Source organism: Delphinus delphis, chromosome 18 (assembly GCF_949987515.2).
Source record: "Delphinus delphis chromosome 18, mDelDel1.2, whole genome shotgun sequence".
NCBI lineage: Eukaryota > Metazoa > Chordata > Mammalia > Artiodactyla > Delphinidae > Delphinus > Delphinus delphis.
The window spans coordinates 13,865,207-13,886,790 of NC_082700.1; the positions used below are offsets into that span (position 1 = coordinate 13,865,207).

General features: G+C 39.7%; 1 protein-coding gene across 1 annotated transcript in view; it reads left to right on the plus strand.

The window, feature by feature from the left end:
* Nucleotides 1-21,126, plus strand: part of FREM2 (FRAS1 related extracellular matrix 2) — a 152,875-nt gene extending 131,749 nt beyond the window's left edge. The window contains exons 16-24 of the mRNA XM_059996086.1: nt 1,229-1,560; nt 10,981-11,173; nt 12,689-12,793; nt 14,267-14,394; nt 14,493-14,627; nt 15,377-15,503; nt 16,731-16,918; nt 17,503-17,649; nt 20,606-21,126. Of these exons, the coding sequence (XP_059852069.1) occupies nt 1,229-1,560; nt 10,981-11,173; nt 12,689-12,793; nt 14,267-14,394; nt 14,493-14,627; nt 15,377-15,503; nt 16,731-16,918; nt 17,503-17,649; nt 20,606-21,115 (1,865 nt within the window). The 3' untranslated portion in view covers nt 21,116-21,126. The remainder of the gene's footprint in view (nt 1-1,228; nt 1,561-10,980; nt 11,174-12,688; nt 12,794-14,266; nt 14,395-14,492; nt 14,628-15,376; nt 15,504-16,730; nt 16,919-17,502; nt 17,650-20,605) is intronic.
* Nucleotides 21,127-21,584: the final 458 nt, after the last annotated feature.

The window sequence follows — 21,584 nt, forward strand, 5'->3', positions numbered from 1 at the left end:
TGATTCAGATGTGCAGAGGGCAGAAGGGACCATCAGGGAAGGGCAGACCTATAATAGTTCTTCCTAATAGAAAGATTGGTCCCTCGTGCTTCTCCTAGAGCTTGACTTAGCATTTTCTGAAACATTCGATAGCCGTAGCTCCGCAGAAGCTGACCAGTTCTTTTGCGGGGCCAGAGGATCTAAGAGGGAGAGGTGGAAAAGGTGTCAAGAGAAGACCCCTTTCACAGTCCTTTTTGCTGCATTGCTTATGCCAGGGCTCAACCAACTGTGTCCCATGGACTGGATCTAGCCTTCTACCTTTTTTTTTTATGGTCTGCAAGCTAAAAATGGTTTTCACATTTTTTAATGTTTGGAAGAAACCAAACCTTCTTCTTCTTTGAAAGTAGAATATTTCATGACACATGAAAATTATATAAAATTCTAATCCATTGGCCGTGATTAAGTCTTCTTGCACACAGTTATGTGAATTCCTTTACAAATCATCTATGGCAGCTCTGGCTCTGCAATGGCAGCTTTGAGCAGTTGCAACAGAGACCTGTGGCCCACAAATCCTTACAATATTTACAGTTTGGCTCTTTACAGAAGAGGTTTGCCAACTCTTAGCCTATACCGTATAGTGGTAGTTTTCAAACTTTTTGGTCTGAGGACACCCTCAACATTATTTATGGCCACAAAGACCTTTTGTTTTGTGAGTTATAGCTATAAATATTTACTGGATTTAAAATTGAGGTATTGTTAAATATGTATTTATTCATTAATTTTTAAATAAGAATAAATCTATTACGTGTTAACACGAAAAACATACTTTTAAGAAAAAGAACTACAATTTATAAAGCAAAACAAAAGAGTGGCATAGTTTCACATTTTTGAAAATATCTTTAGTGTCTGGCTTAATAAAAGATAGCTGGATTCTTATGTCTGCTTCTGCATTCAATCCATTGCAATATATGATTTATTTTAGCCTCTGAGAAACTCCACTGTACACTACTGAGAAAATAAGCGTGGAAAAGTCCAATAATACCTTAGAGTCGTGAAAATAGCTTTAATGTTATACATCTCCTGAAATATTCTCGGGATCCTCCGGGGTCCTAAGATACCACTTTTATAATCACTGCTCTGCAGTATTTTATAACACGTGTCTTCTCAAGAGATAAAGAGATTATAAAGTGTTCAAAGGCCTTTGCTGTTGGTAAAAATGGTAACAGTGATTTACAAAAATCCCTTGTAGGCATGCTCCCTGTGATCTCCACCAAGGAGCTCTCCAACTTTGAGCTCACCCTCAGCCCTGATGGTACACGAGTTGGAAACCACAAATGCTCCAACCTCCTGGATTATACTGAAGTAAAGACCCACCACGGGTTCTTGACTGAGGCTACCAAAAATCCAGAAATAATTGCAGAGACGTATCCTTACCAGTACAGCTCATCTATCAGGGGTTCCAATACCTTGCGCTTCTACCGAAATCTGAACCTGGAAGCCTGCTTATGGGAGTTCGTTAGCTACTATGACATGTCAGAGCTGCTCACGGACTGTGGAGGCACCATTGGAACCGATGGACAGGTACGGATGTTTAGCATCTGAGCTTTGGTCACTGGACAGACCGGTTGCTTTTGTTCAGTTACGTAGACTTGGAATAAATCTCAGCTCCAGTCTTCCATCCTGGTGATGTAGGTTATTAGGCAGAAGAAAGAGCAGGTAATTGGCATGAGTGGTATGGAAATCCATGTCTATTTCCAGAACAATGTGTCAAAATCCATGTATTTTTTAGCAATGGGTCAGTAACATTATCTTTGTATTGAAAGGACACCGTATAGATATGCTGTAAGCTCCAAATCTACTCTGATGTTAGAAAACTCCAAACACGAATTTCTCTTCGAAGTACACATTCTCATTTCTTGTGTTATGTACAGATGGCTGTGATGCATCATGAACGACCTCAAATGAGGGTCCTCGGGGTCAGTCTAGTTTTCTCCCTTTTTACTCTCTTTCTTCTTTCCCTGCCTTCTATCTTTCTCTCCTTCTACTCCCATTTCCCCCCGCCTTTTTCTTTCTAGTTTTCTCCCCATTTCCTCCCTATCTGGTCCATTTCTCCATCACTAACATAGTCAAAAGTATTTTCATTTAAAGCTTACTGTTATTTCTACTCTGCAATTACTTATTCTTCTTCATACTACACAGGCAGACATTTACACATAAAATACACACACACACACACACACACACACACACACACAATCCCCCCCTATCACCACCATCATCATTGTTGTTAAAATGATGGTGAAGCAAGGTCTCCATTAGCAGTTACAGTAGAGAATCTAAAATATGTAGGGTGTAGCTTAGATTTGTGATGAGTATTTGAATTAAAAGCCACGCTTTGTCCAACTGGACTAAAACAAAGGGCTTATTTACGTAACTTATACATTAAGACGTTGAATGGTACCCAGAAGATGTCTTATCTTTCAAGATTTAGCTGAGGTGAGGCTGGATTTTTTTTCCGTGCTATATTCCTGTGATGTTAAACTATAAAACAAGTAGTAACAAGAGAAATGTAGACAGTAACTATCAGTTTAATTCCAGAGCAAAGCTGTAAATCTTGACCGGTTCTGCTGGCGTTGATGTCTAATGGCCACATGTTATGTCTGGGAACTGTTGGGCTCCAAGGTAGTGAGACTTTTATCTATGTCTCCTCTAAAAGCAACAAAATATCCAGAAACTTGCATGAATTACTAAAAATCTCAAGCAAAAACACCAACAGGAAGACAGTGTAGAACAGTGGAAAGAGCCTGCATGTTGGAATCAAGGAAATGTGGACTTATATCTGGCTCTGACAGTCTCTAGCTACGTCTTCTTGGGCAGGTTACTTAAACCCTCATAAGTGTTACCTCTTCAAGTCCCTCTTTCCCACCCTGTCTTTGCTACCTGGAAGAAACGTGAAAGAAAAAAGGTCCTATTCTCAGAATAAAGACTCATATTAACACATCTACTTCAGCCTCTTCCTTTATAGGTCAAATATCTCCATTCCTTTGGCCGTTCCTCCCAGAGCCTGTTTTCAATCCATAATTAAATCATTCCTGTTTTCTTTCTGGATGCTCTTCTCTCAGGATCTTGCTGAAATCACAGGCTCTGTTGGCATAAGCGAAATGGGACATAGTAATAGGATTATATTGTAGTTCTGGGTCTTCTTTGTTAAAAAGCACTTCATCCCATGAAGCGTCTCTGTGGGTCTCGTCTAGTCTGTGGTCACTTTTTAGCCTCAAGAATGTTTTCTATCTTCTCTGCAAATGGCGGTAATTTTCTGTCTTTCATACGTGCAACCCAGACAGGCTTCCCTAGTGAAAACCCTGCACTTATCCTACTTAAGCTTTATCCTACTTAAGCCTATCTCTGCCCACTTTTCTGGTGTATCAAGGGCATTTTGAATGGAAATCCGTCTCTCCAGCCAATCCTCACTATAAAATGCTCAGCTAAATTGATTTTACTTCGCTGGAGTTTTAAAATCACTGTTCCTCTCTTTAGTTAAGTTCAGTTTTTTTTTCCCATTACAACTGCTAACTAGAAAAGTCATTACCCTGCTTCCGTAGCTGAGCTATCGACTGTTCTACTCCACTAGGTGAAAACTGGCAACTGCTGGGTTCAGTGAAGTTTTGCCTGCCTGAACACTTTATGTTACTTTCTACTTAGGGAGAAGAGACAGTGCAGTATAAGAATTATTGAACCATCCAGTTCCCAACTGGCTTGTGTTACCTTGAGGCGTAAGATGGCCAGCTGGTTATATGAGTTTCTTCTGAAAGGACTTTTCTGCTTTCGCATTGTTGAAAATAAACGTAGTAACATAAGCATGATGATCAACATAATAGAGGTGACCAGATTCAGTGTAAATCATTGAAATTTCAGGTTCTTGTGACAAAATTCTTAAAGCCTCAGTGTAAATGGAATTGCAATAGCATCTAATAAAGTGAAGCTCAGAGATGGCTATCTCGTTTTCCCCAACTTTCTTGGGTTTGAACTTCTACTTCTCTAGTTATTGAGATCTTCTCCTATATCCTCACCTTCCCTGACACATAACATTATTTAAATGTAGGTGAGGGAGAAGAAAATACATATTAAAGTAAAGGAAATATAACTCTTTGAGATATTTTCTTAATTTTCCTCACAAGTTCTAGGTTCTAGAGAAGAGAAAATATCTAATAATATTACTACTACTACTAATAGTAATAGCTAACATTTATTTAATATTTACTATATGCCTGTCATCGTGTGTAAGTACTTTACATAGTTTCACTAATTCTGTCCTCAAAACAACACTGTGAGACAAATATGAATTTTGTCTCCATTTTTGGAGATGCTGAAGCAAAGAGACTTCAAATAACGTGTCCCAGTTCAATTCGTTTGTATGCCTGTGCTCTTAACCACATCATGATACTTATCTGGACATTTAATTGAGTGAATTAAATGTCATTTAATTGGGCGAATGTGAGGAATGGTTATGGTCACAGATGAAATTGCAAGAAAGGCAAAGAAACTTTATCCTCTGTTCTTTGTACAAGAACAGAAATAACCCCAGGTCTATTTGTCCTCTGCCAATTCCATACTGCCCTGGCCAAGCAGCTAATAGATGTGTCTTTCCCTCTTCTGGTCCTTTTCTAGACTTGCCACCTTAGATCAAGGTAATCACCATGCAAACAGATTTTACTAACTGGTAACTGCTTCTGCCGGGAACAACATGATACAAACCGATTTTTATCTTTAGTGTTCTTAGTAGCTAAAGCTGCTGCCTGGAAATATTGCCAGGGCCCTGCATTTTATTTTGTGATTAAAAAGAGGTTTCTAACACACTCTTAAAGATTTCTGCCTTCTCTAACCTCCCATATTCAAATTATTTCACTTGTAACAGAGAGTTACCAAACTGAGGGATCACCGGAAATATCCAAGATAGTTATCTGTTCACAGCAGATAAGTGAAGTTAATAAATGAAGTTTTATTAACTTTTATGCAGTTTGACTACAACTAGCTTTAGCTGATATTAAGACCAGTTCTGCTTTTTCCATCTCGTTTGTTGCCCATTCATTCATTAAAGAAATAATCGGTGAACACCTACTCTGTGCCAGGGATCAAATGGGTACCCGGTGAGGACACCAGACACAGACCTTAAACTCCTTCAAGTCGAGTTATAGGAGTCGAATACTTGCTTTTATAAAAGTTAACAATTTTACTTGCCAAGAAGAAGAAACTTGGAATTTCTCTAATGATATTCACCACTAAAATCCCTCCTAATAGTTACTTTCTAAAATGTAAAAACAGATATAGCAGGAAAAGAAAAACAGAGATAAATAAAATAAATTATTCCGCTCCACCTTTTTGGGTGACCTGTATTTTATAAATAAAATTTTAACTTGTTTGGGTACACAATGAAAAACACTTGTGATGCAAAGTAGTCAGTAATGTTAAACTAAGTTTTTAAACTATTGGATATTTTTGATTAGTTTTTCTCTTGAAAACAACTTCTCTTAAAACAAAAGAACTTCAGTTCATTTCACCTTTCATCAGCCTGACTATTCATGTTAAAAAGTCAGAATCTTAACTCTCACCTTGTTAGGTAAACAGCAACTGATAACATCATTCAAGGAGCATGACTAAGTTACAAAAATTCAACTCCAATCATATGACATTGTAATTTACTCATGAGAAGACATAGCCTGATTTTGGGAAAGTATACGTATTTTTTCTGAGTTCCTTGGTTAATGGAATAATTTTCCTTTTTTAAAAAAACTATGTGTTTGATTTAGAAACATAGACCTTTGGGGCTAGAGTACACTTTAGAAGTCATGTCTTTCCATTCCGTTATTTTCTACTTAGTACACTGGTTTAATCTTTTTTTTTTTTAAAGATGTAAGCCACTCTAAATCATTCTGCAAGAAATGGCAAGAAGAATCCAAAATGTATAACTTTCATGAAGTATGTTGCTTCCTATTGTGTCAAATTTGTCAATTAGTATTTTTAGTGGTGTAGGTTTTTTGGTTAATGGAAAGTAAAGATATTACCATGGAAAGCTGGGAAACTAAAAAGTATAAAAAGGAATTCACTCATTATCCCGCTATCACTGTACACAGACATATTTTCTAGTCTCTTTTCAATATACATACACATTTTTAATAGTAGCAGCATAATATTATCCATACCATTTTGTATACTGCTTTTTAACCTAACATATTGTGATTCTTTTCCCATGACAAGGAAAATTCTTGACATAAATGATTTTTGATTACGACATATTTCACCTTGTTGCTGTACCATCGTAATTATTTAAATATTCTTCTATTACTGGTCATTTAGATTATTTATAATCCTATACTGTAAATATCCCATAGAGTTGTCCTTAATCCTAAAGAATTTGTGGACCAGTATTGACCCTCCCTCATTCCAAGGTCCCTTGTGCATCTCTGATATCACAGCCCTTCAGAAAGGCTTGTAACTGGAAAGAAGCCAAAGTTTCCTTCCAGCCGTTCCTGGATGTGTAGACTGCTATTACGCAGAGACCTTGGCTAAGAATTCTAACTTGTTAAAACAATGTCTTCCACTGAGTCGCTAAGTACACACTTTACTGAGACTTCAAGCTATTGAGATCTATGAGCCTTCTTTACACATTCACAGACACCACCGTCTTGATGATATAGACATGCATCTGGCAACAAAAGCAGCAACAGAAAGAAATTCCAGCCAATGGGAAATCCCCACCAGTGGTTGTCCTCAGATAAGGTTCTAATGGCTCTGGCTCAGTTTTCAGTCTTTGAAGTAAGCACAAATCACTTGTCCTGCGTAAAGTAGGGTAGCCGCATGACTATCAAAGATTTTGAAATGATTGTTGTTTTCAATATATGTGGTCTAATTGAAAGACCTTGAGTAGAAGAGTCTAATCTGTGCTGTCCAATATGGTAGCCGTTAGCCATGTGTAGCCACTGAGCATTTAAAATGGGGCTGGTCCGAATTGGGATATGCTGTGCATGTTAAATACATACCAGATTTCAAAGACTTAGTACAGGGGCTTCCCTGGTGGTGCAGTGGTTGGGAGGCCGCCTGCCTATGCAGGGGACGTGGGTTCGTGCCCCGGTCCGGGAAGATCCCACATGCCATGGAGCGGCTGGGCCCGCCATGGCCGCTGAGCCTGTGCGTCCGGAGCCTGTGCTCCGCAACGGGAGAGGCCGCAACAGTGAGAGGCCCGCGTACCGCAAAAAAAAAAAAAACAAAAAACAACACTTAGTACAAAAAAAAAAAAGAATGTAAAATATTACATTCTAGTTATTTTATATTGATGGCATATTAAAATGCAATATGTTTGACATATTAGGTTAAGTAAACTATTGTTAAAATTGGTTTCACATGCTTCTCTTTACTTTTTGAAATATGGCTACTGGAAGATTTAAAATTACATGTGTGGCTCACGTTACGATCCCATTGAACAGTGCTGGTCTAGATACTTGAGTATTAGTCCTGAATGTACTGAATAATCTTGGGCAAGCCAATTACCTTCTCTGTGGCTTAAGTTCAACACGTGTAAAATAGTGCCTTGCTCAAGTGAAAGCTGCAAAGGGGCAAAGTAAATCTGGATTACTTTTTATTAGTTACATACCTCTATTGCTTACTTCTATAAGAATTTTTAAATATCTATAAGATAATATGTAAATTGAATAGCTTCAGCTACAAGTCCAAAATAAGTGAGGAATTAAAACTACTTGCAGTTTGGGCTTCCCTGGTGGTGCAGTGGTTAAGAACCTGCCTGCCAATGCAAGGGACACGGGTTTGAGCCCTGGCCCGGGAGGATCCCACATGCCGCGGAGCAACGAAGCCCGTGCGCCACAACTAGTGCGCCTGCGCTCTAGAGCCCGCAAGCCACAGCTACTGAAGCCCACGCCCCTAGACCCCGTGCTCCGCAACAAGAGAAGCCACCGCAATGAGAAGGCCGCACACCGCAACGAAGAGTAGCCCCAGCTCACCGCAACTAGAGAAAGCCCGGGCGCAGCAACGAAGACCCAAAAGCAGCCAAAAATAAAATTAAAACAAAAAACTACTGCAATTTTCCTCAACAATACTTTCCACCTTGGGCAGCACTGTGAATGTAATTTTTCTCTTGGGGTACTCTTCTTTCTTCCTATTCTTCCCCTTTTCTACCATCTAACACAGATCAGCAGACTTTCTCTTGTCCCTTCAACAGGCAATATCTCCCCAAATATAAACCTGCTGCCCATCATTAGTCACTTACTAGTAGTGATAGAAATTTATATCAGTATGGTACCTTTCACAAGTCATTTGCACTTTGCACTTTCCCTTTAAATATGGAATTTAAACTATTGTTTGCCTTTGTTGAAGAAACAAATCAGTAAGGATGTGTAAACTCACTCATCATGTCAGTTTCTTTAAGAGCAGTATACCAGATTTAACATACATTTCTTTCAGTATAAACAAATACTTTTAAAAGTCCTGTGGAATAGGCTGAAAGAAAATGAAGGGTTCATTAAGATGGCATCTAAAGCAGGGGTCCCCCACCGGTACCGTTAGGAACCCGGCCACACAGCAGGAGGTGATCGGCCGGGCAGGCGAGCGAGGCTTCATCTCCTCCCCACCGCTCGCATTACCGCCAGAGCCATCCCCCCGCGCCCCCCCTTCCCAGGAAAAATTGTCTTCCATGCAACCGGTCCCTGGTGCCAAAAAGGTTGGGGACCGCTGTAGAGGTTACATTGATTGCACTGTGTTCTTCAATTTTACAGGAACGAACAGGTAAGTGACCTGGGTGATCTGCCTAGTCCCATTTAGGGCTCCAATTCCTTTAGACAGAGATTCTAAGCAGACAAAAAGACCTGGCTGTGGTGAACAAGAAAATGCAATAAGATGCCGATTCCATGTCCAGAAATGATCAAACTCTAGGTTACCAGGAGGATCAAATGGAATCACGTAAGAATTCGTCAGGGAGCCAAGTAACTTGTTCCTAGGATGTGCAATGTTAATAGTTCTCTCCAAAATAGCACACTCAGTAACATCTGATGGATAGAATGTAATGTTGGCAAAATTATTTTTAGCACCTAGAAAGTTTAATTGGAAATCCATGTCTACAGCCTATTCTTTAATGAGTGTTTATTAAAATCACAGGATGAAATAGTCATCTTAATTACCAGTGGCATATGGATTGACAATTACTCTCCATTACACTGTCAGGGTGTCAAAACTGCACTTCAAGATCCCTTCCTCAATGACTGCAGGAGTAGCTACCCTTAGAAACTGCTATCTCAGAGGACTTCAGTGCAAAGGCGCCTCTCCTGCCGACCACGTTAGGAGATGATGAGTGTTAGCTACTACACAGCTGAGAATCATAATTTGCTTGGTGGATGGTTTTCTTTCGATACATTTTTGTTGGTGACTCAGGTTGTCATTTTGGTGATTTGAGGAGTTTACTTTTAACCCCATGACAAAATGATAACTAAGAGCTATCATGTTTTAGATTATTCAGTAACTCACATGTATGATTCCTGTTGCCACCTCAGGGTGGAAGGAGAAATAGACCTATCAGAAAACCTGACTCAAACTTGTAAGCAGTATGATGTGACCTCAGCCCATTTCCTCTTGTGTAAAAGAAGATAGTTGTATTTTCTCTGCTATTCTGCCGCGCTATTCTGAGAATTAAGGATGATAACCTTTGTTAGGTGACCTTAAGACCACCCTCAGCTTGGTTTGGAATACGATAAAGTGTGAAAGGGTAGTAAAAGCATGGGCCAAAGGCTGGGGTCTCTTATTGGCAGGGCTACAACAGAAGGAAGTGGGAAATTTGCTTTATTTCTTTGAGTCTTAACTTTCCTCTCTCTCTCTTTCTATCCTTCATCTCTCTATCCATTCATTCAATCATCCACACATACATATAAATATAACTATGGGGAAGAATGAAAACATTGAGTAGCTTTATTTGTGAACTTAACACGATGTCTGAAAAGTGGTAGATGCTCAATAAATATTAGCTTATCCTCCATGACCCCAGTCCACCTGCAAAATACAAAAGAAGAAAGTATAAATTGTAAGAAGACACTTCAACTAATTATTTTTGAGCCATCTTAAATATTACATGGAATCTTAAATGTTACATGTCACTACTAAATATGTTTGCTTTCAGGTCTTTGCTGCTTTATTTCCTCTTCCTCTATATAATAACTTAAAAGTAACTTAGAGCACTGTTATTCATAATAGGCAAAAGGTGGATATAACCCAAATGTTCATCAACTGATGAATGGATAAATAAAATGTGGTATATGCGTACAGTGGGATGCTATTCAGTAATAGAAGTATTGAAACATGCTACACTACGGATGAACCTTGAAAACATTATGCTAAGTGAAGGAAGCCTGTCACAAAAGACCATATGTTGTGTGATTCCATTTATGTAAAATGTTCTGAATAGCCAAATGCCTAGAGACAGAAAGTAGGCTAGTGATTGCCAGGGACTGGGGAGGGAGGATGGAATAAGGGGATGACTGCTAATGGAGATGGAATTTCTCTTGGAAGTGATGAAAATGTCCTAAAACATTGCGGTGAAATGTTTGCGGTGATTGCGGTGAAAGTTGCACAACTCCCTGAATATATTAAATAACATTGATTTGTCCACTTGAAATAGGTGAGTTACATGGTATATGAACTATATCTTAATAAAGCTGCTACAAAAAAAAAAGCACTGTTTTAGTATGCTCAAAATAATGTACTTTAGCTTAAAGATTTCTGCTGCCTATCCTTTGCTGCAAAGGAAAGTAGTAGAGTAATAACTATTTAATTACTCCCAAATTAAGTGAGCGGGACAGTAGTGTTATAAATGCTGTCATTTCCTTTCCTCAATGATTAACTCAAAACCTTCAGATAAGTGAAAGGAGAAAAATGGCTTGCACAAAATTAAGCTGGTTTCATTAGCAACACTGACTCGTGTTGATAGATACAATTTTATTGTTTTAGGTCCTAAACCTAGTGCAGTCCTATGTGACTCTTCGAGTCCCTCTGTATGTTTCCTACGTGTTCCATTCCCCCGTTGGGGTAGGAGGCTGGCAGCATTTTGACTTGAAGTCAGAGCTTCGTCTGACTTTCGTGTATGACACTGCCATCTTGTGGACTGATGGAATTGTCAGCCCCCCAGAAGCTGAACTCCAAGGTGAGCTAACAGAGACTTGGAAAGCTAGTTTTCTTACCTATTTGAATGACTTAAGAGAAATTTTTACTGCAGCTAAAAATAATAGAAGCATCTTTCAATGTATTTTATTTTTATAGTCAATATTTTCAAATCATTTCTGTCATGGAAAAACTTCTTTAAATTATATCAATGCATCAAATTTTGCATGATACGTGACTGTTAAATATAATGTCCATTTTAGGCGATTAATCATTCATGTGTTACTCCACACAATCTCTCTCTCTCTAGATTTTAGAAAGTGGACAGGGAAAAGTTCCAACTGAAAGTAAGGAATGAACCCCAAAGAAAAAGTTACACATTTTTGTTTATGAAAATGGGAGATGCATTTTAAAGCCCAGTATAAACTGTGTCCTGGATTCTAGTTCTGGGTCTATAGCTAACTAACTGTGTGATCTCAAACATATTGCTTGACCTTTGGCAGTCAATTTCTGATGAAAGATAGACTAGACTTCTAATTTTCTTTCAGTTAAAAAATTCTATTATTCTATAATACTTTAGCTGAATGTCTTGGAACAGTGGTGGTGCGTGCCACTGCAATTTGGGCCCCCAAATCATCTGCATAACTTTGTTTCAGTCTTGATGTCAGAATCATAATTCAAAGTCCACAAGCATGAAGCTAATGAATCCATTAGTAGAATTAGTGCTGTTTCTTTTCAGGCACATACTGCTGTTCAGGCTCCACGCATGTCTAACCATCATTGCTTCTTACGAGCCAGAGGGAAAATTCGGTTGATAGGACATCTCAAAGTGTGTTGTCTTAAACAGATTAAAATTACCTTAAAGCTATGTGAAAGGTAATATGGTCACTCACCCTAAGTAATCAGTCTAGACCGTTTCAAATGTTTTAATTCCATATCTTGCCTTAGGAAATGTATATTAAGTGAATCTTAATGCAGATCCATCCCTTGGTTCTCAACTTCTACATCAGGATCTCATGTTTCCTTATTCTATCTGTAACCAACTTTGGTCACCTTGCTAAATTTCTTGGGGAAGTTTTGGAGTTTTCATTAAGCCATTAATGAAATTAATTTGGAATTTGGAATCAATTAATTTGGAATAATGAAATTACATTTGGAATTACTCTGGAGAGCACAAACCTGTTTCCACCTACATGTCCAAATCTTCAAAATTTGACCAGTTCCTCCTGTCTCTCAATTTACAGCTTAATTTCTATAGACTAAAGCTTTAAGAAATATCTTGGCCTATTGTAATCACTCTGTATATTTCATATGGACCTCATTCATGTGACCTTATTCTATTCTGCCTGCCTTCTAGACAGCTTTTCCTGTTAGAAAACAAAACAAAACAAAATAAGAATATTTCTGCCTCTCTGATCACTCCGAATTTTTCTGGTAATACCTTTTGGCTAGAATGCTTAAAGATGAGAGGAACCTGAATTTGGTTTTGGAAGAAACCCCAGACATTAGGAGTCCTTGGTCACCAATATTCCCACTCTTGTGTCCCATCCCATCATAGGTTCTCTCTACCCAACCAGCATGCGCATCGGTGAAGAGGGGCGTTTGGTCGTGAACTTCAAGACAGAGGCTCAGTTCCATGGCTTGTTTGTGCTGTCACATCCCGGTAAGCCCCATTACCCTTAAATAGTCGCTCCCCACACAACAAGGATATACTTGTTCCATATTTGCACACGTTCCAGCATGCTTCCTTATGAGCTTTGAAGCCCTTAATTTCAAACGAACCACGTATGTACAAATATCTACATGAGGGCTTGATCATTGCTCAGCTACGTCTTATAAGCTACAAAATCATCACTGTAGAATTTTAGAGAAAATACCAAATGGTTGAAGTAAATTTAAAAGAAAACTCTACTTGGAGTTCCCTGGTGGCCTAGTGGTTAGGATTCCACGCTTTCACTGCCGTGACCTGGGATCAGTCCCTGGTCGGAGAACTCAGATCCTGCAAGCCGCGCAGCATGGCCAAAAAAATAAAGAAAGAAAAGAAAACTCTACTGAGTTAATTTTAAGAGTTTTCCTTTAGATTGAGAACATAGCCACAACATTCCCATTCTCTACTTCAAATGTGTTGTCCAAAAATTTGAATTTTAGGTCATTTGTTCAGTGAGCACAGCTCTTTTCTAGGTACTGTAAGAAAACTTTATGATGGAGACAGAAGTACCACTTCACTATTACACTTGTTTCAGACACGTTAGCTAATTATGTTAAGTGTTAGCCATGTAATTTTACTAATTGTGCTGTGAATGTCAATAATGTGGCAGTCACTCACGTCTAAGCTTTTATAAAAAGTTTCATTTCATTAGAAATAATTTTTTATTTGACTTCACATTACTAAACGGGTTTGCACATCTTCCTGGTGTGCCAACTCATGTCAGATTGGAAGAGGGAAGTAATTCACGCGCTGTCTTCTGTGTCCTTCTTTTTTCTGGGTCGGACGGAGAGAATAAGGCTGAAAATTCAGGAAGAGAAAGACAGTTTGCTGTATTTTTGTGAGTCTGAGCTCTGAAATACAGAACCAAAAAGAATCATTTTGCTTTATTGTAATTGACTGTTCCGGAAAATGAGGATTTCCTGGTCTTTACAGTTCTCTTCCACGTGTCTACCTTTCTGTGAGACTGAATCTTTGTTTAGATATGATTGAGGCAATCGAATTAAAATTAGCCTCCATGTATAAATTGGGTGTGCCTGGCTCTGTGGGAGCAAGTAGCCCGAGGTTCTGTTCATAGCTTCAGTGCATAGTGAGCCTTTATCGAATGGCTGTGCCTCCCTGGAAAGTAGCCCTGAACTATGTGAGCATTTCTGTACAATTAGTTTTTGGCAGCATTATATAGAGTGGAAAAAGCACTGCATTAGGAATCAAAGGCACACAGCCCAGCTGTGTGATCCCGGGAGAGGCACACAATCGCTCGCAGCCCAGTTTCTTTAACTGCAAAATGAGGATTATTATACCAACCCTGCTACTTTGCAGGCTTATGATAAGAATACATGCAAATAAGGGATCATAAGGCACTTTGAAAACTCCAAACCGTCATGCACTCTTTTAACCACTAGACCATTATTGTTCTTGGCATTTTTCTAGCGGCCTTCACCAGCTCCATGATCATGTCAGTTGATCACCCAGGTCTGATGTTTTCCCTGCGTCTCATAAGGAGTGAACCAACCTATAACCAGCCAGTCCAGCAATGGAGCTTTGTATCTGACTTTGCAGTAAGTGACTAAGGCTCTTAATTTTCCCTTGCTGCTGCCTTTGACTACGTCTCAGCTTTTTAAATGAAAAACACGAATGTCGTCTCTGCTCCTTAAAGGTACGTGACTACTCGGGGACGTATACTGTAAAACTGCTGCCGTGCACCACTCCATCACACCAGGAGTACCGCCTGCCAGTCCACTGCAACCCCAGAGAGCCTATCACTTTTGACCTTGACATCCGATTCCAACAGGTGTGTCTCATAGAATCTTCTCCCACGTAGAAGCCCACTTGGTTAAAGTCATAGTTTACTTTTATCAGTAAAAAAGAAATTTTTTTCTCACCCAATGACTTCAATTCTTACATGCTGAGAAAAAAAAGGAAGTCAGGCAGGAAGGGAACAAGGGAGGAGGAAAGAAGAAAGAATTGCCCTTTATCCGTTGCGGGTTCGGTATATAAAATCCACAGGTTAAGAGTATGCAAGGGTTATTTTTTTTCTTATGGGATCTGATCTCCTCCTGGAGTTTGCTGCCTTGGAGATTTGAGAATTTTCCCCAGAGTTCTGTACTTCTTCATCTTGTCCTTGATCATCAAGGAGAATAAATATCCTGTAGCTCATGCCACCTCAGAGTGCCTAATTGCCAGTATGTATTAAAAGAAATGTGATGGCATCTTCTGCCCAAGAACTCTGACTAAATGTGGGCCTTCCGCTGTTTACAAGTCCCTTATACATTCCAGTAAACCAGTGGAAATGAGCTCAAGCCATGCTAGTTAGTCCCATTCGAAAAATGATGTAACCTTGACAGTTTTGTCTTCTTAAGAAGAACAAAGTCAGTGTTACAATTCCCTAAGAAGGTGGTTTGGCTGGACATGAACATTTCCGTGCAGTGTTTACCATTCTTTATGTCAGCGTACAATGCATGTGTGTATCTGCAAAGAATGTGCTTGTGCACCACCAGAACCATCAACAACACATAAACGGGCCTTTACGCTTGGTTTTAGGTCAGTGATCCAGTGGCAGCTGAGTTTAGCTTGAACACGCAAATGTACCTACTCTCCAAGAAGAGTCTCTGGTTGTCTGATGGATCCATGGGATTTGGACAGGAGAGTGATGTTGCCTTTGCAGAAGGTATCACTTTACACGTGAGACACCTGCTCATCTGTTTGCCATTGTATCTGTCGTCCTTTATTGGGATCGTGTTTGAGGGGAACAATTATAACCTCCTTTATGGTCTTGAGATTATAACTGGGTCTTTATCATTTTGGCAGGGAGGGGTCACTGAAATTGGATATATGTTACAGGATGGTTTTTATTCTGGGGAAGTTAACCTCTATTTCCCTTATCTAAATGACTTTTGAAACAAGTCTGGATTTTTTTCCTTGAATGTTTTTTTTTCAATTTGCATACACACCAATACTGCAGCTCCATGAGAATATATAGTTCATGGGCAAGGGTTGTGCCTGTCTTGTTTAGTGGTATATTCCCAGAACCTAGCAAAATACCTAGTACACATGGTAGGTGTTCAGTAGTTGCTGTGAAAGAGATGATGAAATACCAGGGAGTTTCCTTAAACCCTCTTTCAAAATCAAATAAAGCTGGGTTTGGGGAGGGAAGGATTAAGAGTTTGGGATTAGCAGATGCAAACTAGTATATACAGAATGGATAAACAACAAGGTCCTACTGTAGAGCACAGGGAACTATATTCAATATCCTGTGATAAACCATAATGGAACAGAATATGAAAAAGAATATATATATATATATATATATATGTATAACTGAGTCACTTTGCTGTACAGCAGAAATTAACACAACATTGTAAATCAACTATACTTCAGTAAAATTTTTTTTAATTTAAAAATCAAAGCTAATTCAGCTTTTTATTGATGTTTTCTCTTTAGTGTTATTCTATAATGATTTGCCTATTTCTTGGCAACTACTATACTTATGTAAACTGGACTTTAACCACAATGGGATGTTATGAACGTTGAATTATAGGCCAATGGGAGGGAGACGCAAGAGGGAGGAGATATGGGGATATATGTATATGTATAGCTGACTCACTTTGTTATAAAGCAGAAAAAAGTTATGTCTGGAAAAAAAAAAAATGATAGGCCAAGGCTTGAGGTTATTCCCACTACAGGCTGCGCACGTGGAGGGTCAGTAAATCTCCAGTACCTGTGCTCGTCTGCAAAGTGGCCTCCTCTGAGGCCTGGGAGCGGACCAGATCCTGAAGCTAACGCAAAAAGAGAAGGAAATGCTTTCTAGTGTCATTATGGTCACAAACTGTTTGCAGTGTCACATAGACATACCTTATCACTTAACAGAAATAACATTTCCACGTCTCTGTTTCAGGCGATACGATTTATGGCCGGGTCATGGTGGATCCTGTCCAGAATCTGGGCGATTCCTTCTACTGCAGCATCGAGAAGGTGTTCCTGTGCACCGGGGCTGACGGCTACGTTCCCAAGTACAATCCACAGAACGCAGAATACGGCTGCTTGGCTGACTCTCCTTCACTCCTATATAGATTTAAAATTGTGGTAAGCGCTTTGGCCCAAACAGTGAACTGGCTAGATACTACTCAAAGCTAATGGTCTTTGTCTTCTGTTTTAAAACAACAGCATCTTTTTAAAGGAAACCAAACGGTGGCATTTTATGGTACAGTAAGTCCCCTACATATGAATGAGTTCTGTTCCAAAAGCGCATTCGTGAGTCCAATTTGTTCATAAGTCCAACAAAGTTAGCCTAGATGCCCAACTTACACAATCAGCTATACCGTAGCCGCTATGTCACTGCTGTTTTTACGCTTATTTCTGGACATCCTGGGCTTGAAATAAAGATACTGTACTACCGCACTCTATACAGTACTGTACGGTAAAGTACACAAAAGCACAACCACTTGTAGAGGATGCAAGCGCATGACAATGTACCCCAGAGACGTGAACTAATTTATGTGATTGGACACGCGAATGCAGGTTTGCATCTTTGAAAGTTCGCAACTTGAAGGTTCATGTGTAGGGGACTTACTGTAATTGGTACTTGCACAAAACTAATAGGAAAACCTTCTGCATTTGCAAAAGTTGGCATTATCTGCATCAGTCCTCATTTTCCTTATTGCCTAAAGGACAAAGCTCAGCCGGAGACACAAGCCACCAGTTTCGGAAATGTCCTGTTTAACGCCAAACTGGCAGTGGACGACCCTGAAGCTATCTTGTTAGTGAATCAGCCTGGATCCGATGGATTTAAAGTCGACTCAACACCACTCTTTCAGGTGGGCCAATAACAAGGTCACTTACAAGAGGTGTGTAACCACATGCAAGTTACTTAACATCTGAGCACCTCAGATGTCTCCCATGTAGAAGGCAGTAATTGTCATACTGCGTAGAGTTAATGTGAACTTTGAGTAAAATAACGCATGTAAACCACACCAGACCCTCCTGGGCTCCTAGTGAACATTCCATAAATGTTAGCTATTATTATGTTTATTAATGTATTCATGTTATTTTAAGTCTACGTGTAATGAAGACCCTTATTCAGTCCAGAATATAAATCTAAATTTGATGGTTGGGAACTCTGCTCTTATTGTTCGAAACCTCCTCTCGGTTGACTTTTTATGGCCACCTTTATAAGGGTGATCTTGTGTGAACTGCTGGACTCAGAGAAACAACTGTGCACAGCCCAGGAATCTCTCTTCTTTTTTTTTTTTTAATATAAAGAAATTTATTTTGAAATAGAATAAAGTTTCAGGGGTACAACATAGTGTCACAATTTTAAAGGTTCTACTCCATTTATAGTTATTATAAAATATTGGCTGTATTCCCTGTGCTGTACAATATAGCCTTGTAGCTTACTTATTTTATACGTGGTAGTTTGTACCTCTTAATCCCCTACTCCTATCTTGTCCCTCCCCTACTTTCCTCTCCTCACTGGTAACCACTACTTTGTTCTCTGTATCTGTGAGTCTGTTTCTGTTTTCTTATATTCACCAGTTTGTTTTATTTTTTAGATTCCACATATAAGTGGTATTATACAGTAGTTGTCTTTCTCTGTCTGACTTATTTTACTGAGCATAATACCCTCCAAGTCCATCTGTGTTGTTACAAACGGCAAAATTTCAATCTTTTTCTGGACGAGTAGTATTCCATTGTACATATATATACCACATCTTCTTTATCCATTCATCTGTTGATGGACACTTAGGTTGTTTCCATATCTTGGCTATTGTAAATAGTGCTGCTATGAACATTGGGGTGCATATATCTTCTAGAATAAATATGTTTGTTTTCTTTAGGTATATACCCAAGAGTGGAATTGCTGGATCATATGGTAGTTCTATTTTTAGTTTTTTGAGGAACCTCCATACTGTTTTCCACAGTGGCTTCACCAAATTACATTCCCATCAAAAGTATACAATGGTTCCCTTTTCTTCACATCCTCACCAACACTTGTTATTTGTGTTCTTTTTCATGATAGCTATTCTGACCAGTGAGAGGTGACAGCTTATTGTGGTTTTGACTTGCATTTCTCTGATGATTAATGATGTTGAGCATCTTTTCATGTGCCTTTTGGCCATCTGTATGTCTTCTTTGGGAAAATGTCTACTCAGGTCTTCTGCCTATTTTTTAAATCAGGTTGTATTTTTTTAACATCTTTATTGGAGTATGATTCCTTTACAATGGTGTGTTAGTTTCTGCTTTATAACAAAGTGAATCAGCTATACACATACATATATCCCTATATCCCTTCCCTCTTGCGTCTCCCTCCCACTCTCTGTCCCACCCCTCTAGGTGGTCACAAAGCACTGAGCTGATCTCCCTGTGCTATGCGGCTGCTTCCCACGAGCTATCTATTTTACATTTGGTTGTGTATATATGTCCATGCCACTCTCGCACTTCGTCCCAGCTTACCCGTCCCCCTCCCCGTGTCCTCAAGTCCATTCTCTATGTCTGTGTCTTTATTCCTGTCCTGCCCCTAGGTTCTTCAAAACTTTTCTTTCTTTTTTTAGATTCCACATATATGTGTTAGCATACGGTATTTATTTTTCTCTTTCTGACTTACTTAACTCTGTATGACAGACTGTAGGTCCATCCACCTCACTACAGATAACTCAACTTCATTTCTCTTTATGGCTGAGTAATGGAATCTCTATTCTTAAATACTTTATAAATGAAGATAGAAAGTTCTAACCTAGAGATAGAAGGTAAAAAGAGACCCAGGAGACCATAACACTGAGCAGACAAATGAGACAAATTAGAGATGTGTCCGCATTGTGAATCCTTGGGGGAGCAAGTGCATCTTTTAGGATGTTTACTGAAAATTGTCCAGACAGGATGGGCTGGAGAAATATGTTATCTTTATTCCTCGTAAAGAAGGATGCTTGAGAAAGCATGTCTGTTCTTCTGAATCTTTTCAAACAGGAAGTTAAGAAGTATGATTTGTTTTGTTTTGTTTTTGTTTTTAATGTTAACTCTGAAGGCACTTGACCTCTTCTAAATCCTGAAGGCTTCAAAGAGCCATCAGAAAATGCCTTCTTTTCACAAACCCTGAAAAGCAGAAAAACTGACCTTTTCTATGGCCTTATGTGTAAAATACACAGCAAGACATACTGGGAAAGAGTCTTGAGGTTCAGAAGGTCTGACTCTAGTCCTGCCTCTGATACTAACTAGTTCAGTGACCTTAGGCAAGTCACTTAACTGCTACATATTCTCATTTACTCATTTTTTACTATTTAATTTTTGTACAATTTTTAAAGGGTTACACTCCATTTACAGTTATTACAAAATATTGGCTGTATTCCCCGTGTTGTACAATACATCCCTGGAACCTGCCTTACACCCAATAGTTTGTACTCCCACTCCTGTACCCTTATATTGCCCCCCCTCCCTTCCCACTGGTAACCACTGGTTTACGCTCTATATCTGTGTCATTCGCTCATGTTTTAAATGAGTAAGTTAGACTGTGTGATCCGGAGTTCTCTGCAGCTCTGACAAGTCATAGCTTACCAAATATTTACCACCACGTGCTCCCTTAAGAGCGGCACGGCATATTTTATAGAGCGCTTTACACAAAGCCTTGCACATACTACACGTGTAAAAATATTACGGATGTGAGTTCTGCGGACTAAGTTAAATGATTATTATCTGTGCCATGAGTTTCTCTTGCAGAGTCGTGAATTTTTACGTTGGCATAGGCTTTAATTTTCTGATGAATAGAGTCGTGTTTCCTAGGTCTCTCTGGGTCGAGAATGGTACATACACACCATCTACACAGTAAGATCCAAAGACAACGCGAATCGAGGCCTTGGCAAACGAAGCGTGGAGTACCAGTACCACTCTCTGGTGAGTAAAGGGAAGCCCCAGGCAACTTCCAAGAGCCGGAAGAAGAGGGAAATCAGGAGCACACCCCCGCTGGTGTGGGAAATCGGGGCTGAAAACAACCGAGGAACAAACATCCAGCACATCGCCCTGGACCGCAGCAGCAGGAAGCAGATCCCCCAGGGGAGGGTTCCTCCTGACGGCGTCCTCCCCCGGGAGCTCAACCGTCCCACCTCTGAGGTCAGCCTGGTCACGGTGGTGGGAGGTGTCGCGGTGGGACTCCTCGCACTCTGCCTCACTGCCATGGCGGTGATGATGCGCCAGGGCAAGAACGGCAGGAGAAAGGACACCCCCAAGGGCTCCGGCAGCACCGAGCCCATGATGCCCCCGCGGGGCCACCGCAGCGACAGCTCAGAGGTTTGACGGCCACAGGTGGAATTCAGCCTTTTCCTCAAGTGTGCAGGAAAAGACAATGGAAACCCAGTGCTTCTGTCAACAGCAGAGAATTGGGGACTTCTGTGACAAAGCTGCTCAGAGGACCTGACTGTACTAGTGAACTTTGATTTGCATGCTGTCCACTCGTTCAGGCATCAAAGGACAAATTCAGACCACAGACCACATCTTTCCTCTTGCCCAGAAGGCATCAAGTATGTATCCAGATGTACACAGAGCCATAGACGGACGGTGAGGAATGTACTTCTCACCTTAGGCATTTTCTCTACACAGTAGAGATGAACCTATTCAACGGTGCTAACAGACCCCTTCAGAAGTTTAAGAGGAGTCTATTGTTGCTATATTAGTATGTCTTGAAGGTGCAATTATCACATTGTTTATTCATTGTATAACAGTTTATTACTAAAAAGGTTTTAATTGGTAGTCTCGAAGAATGATG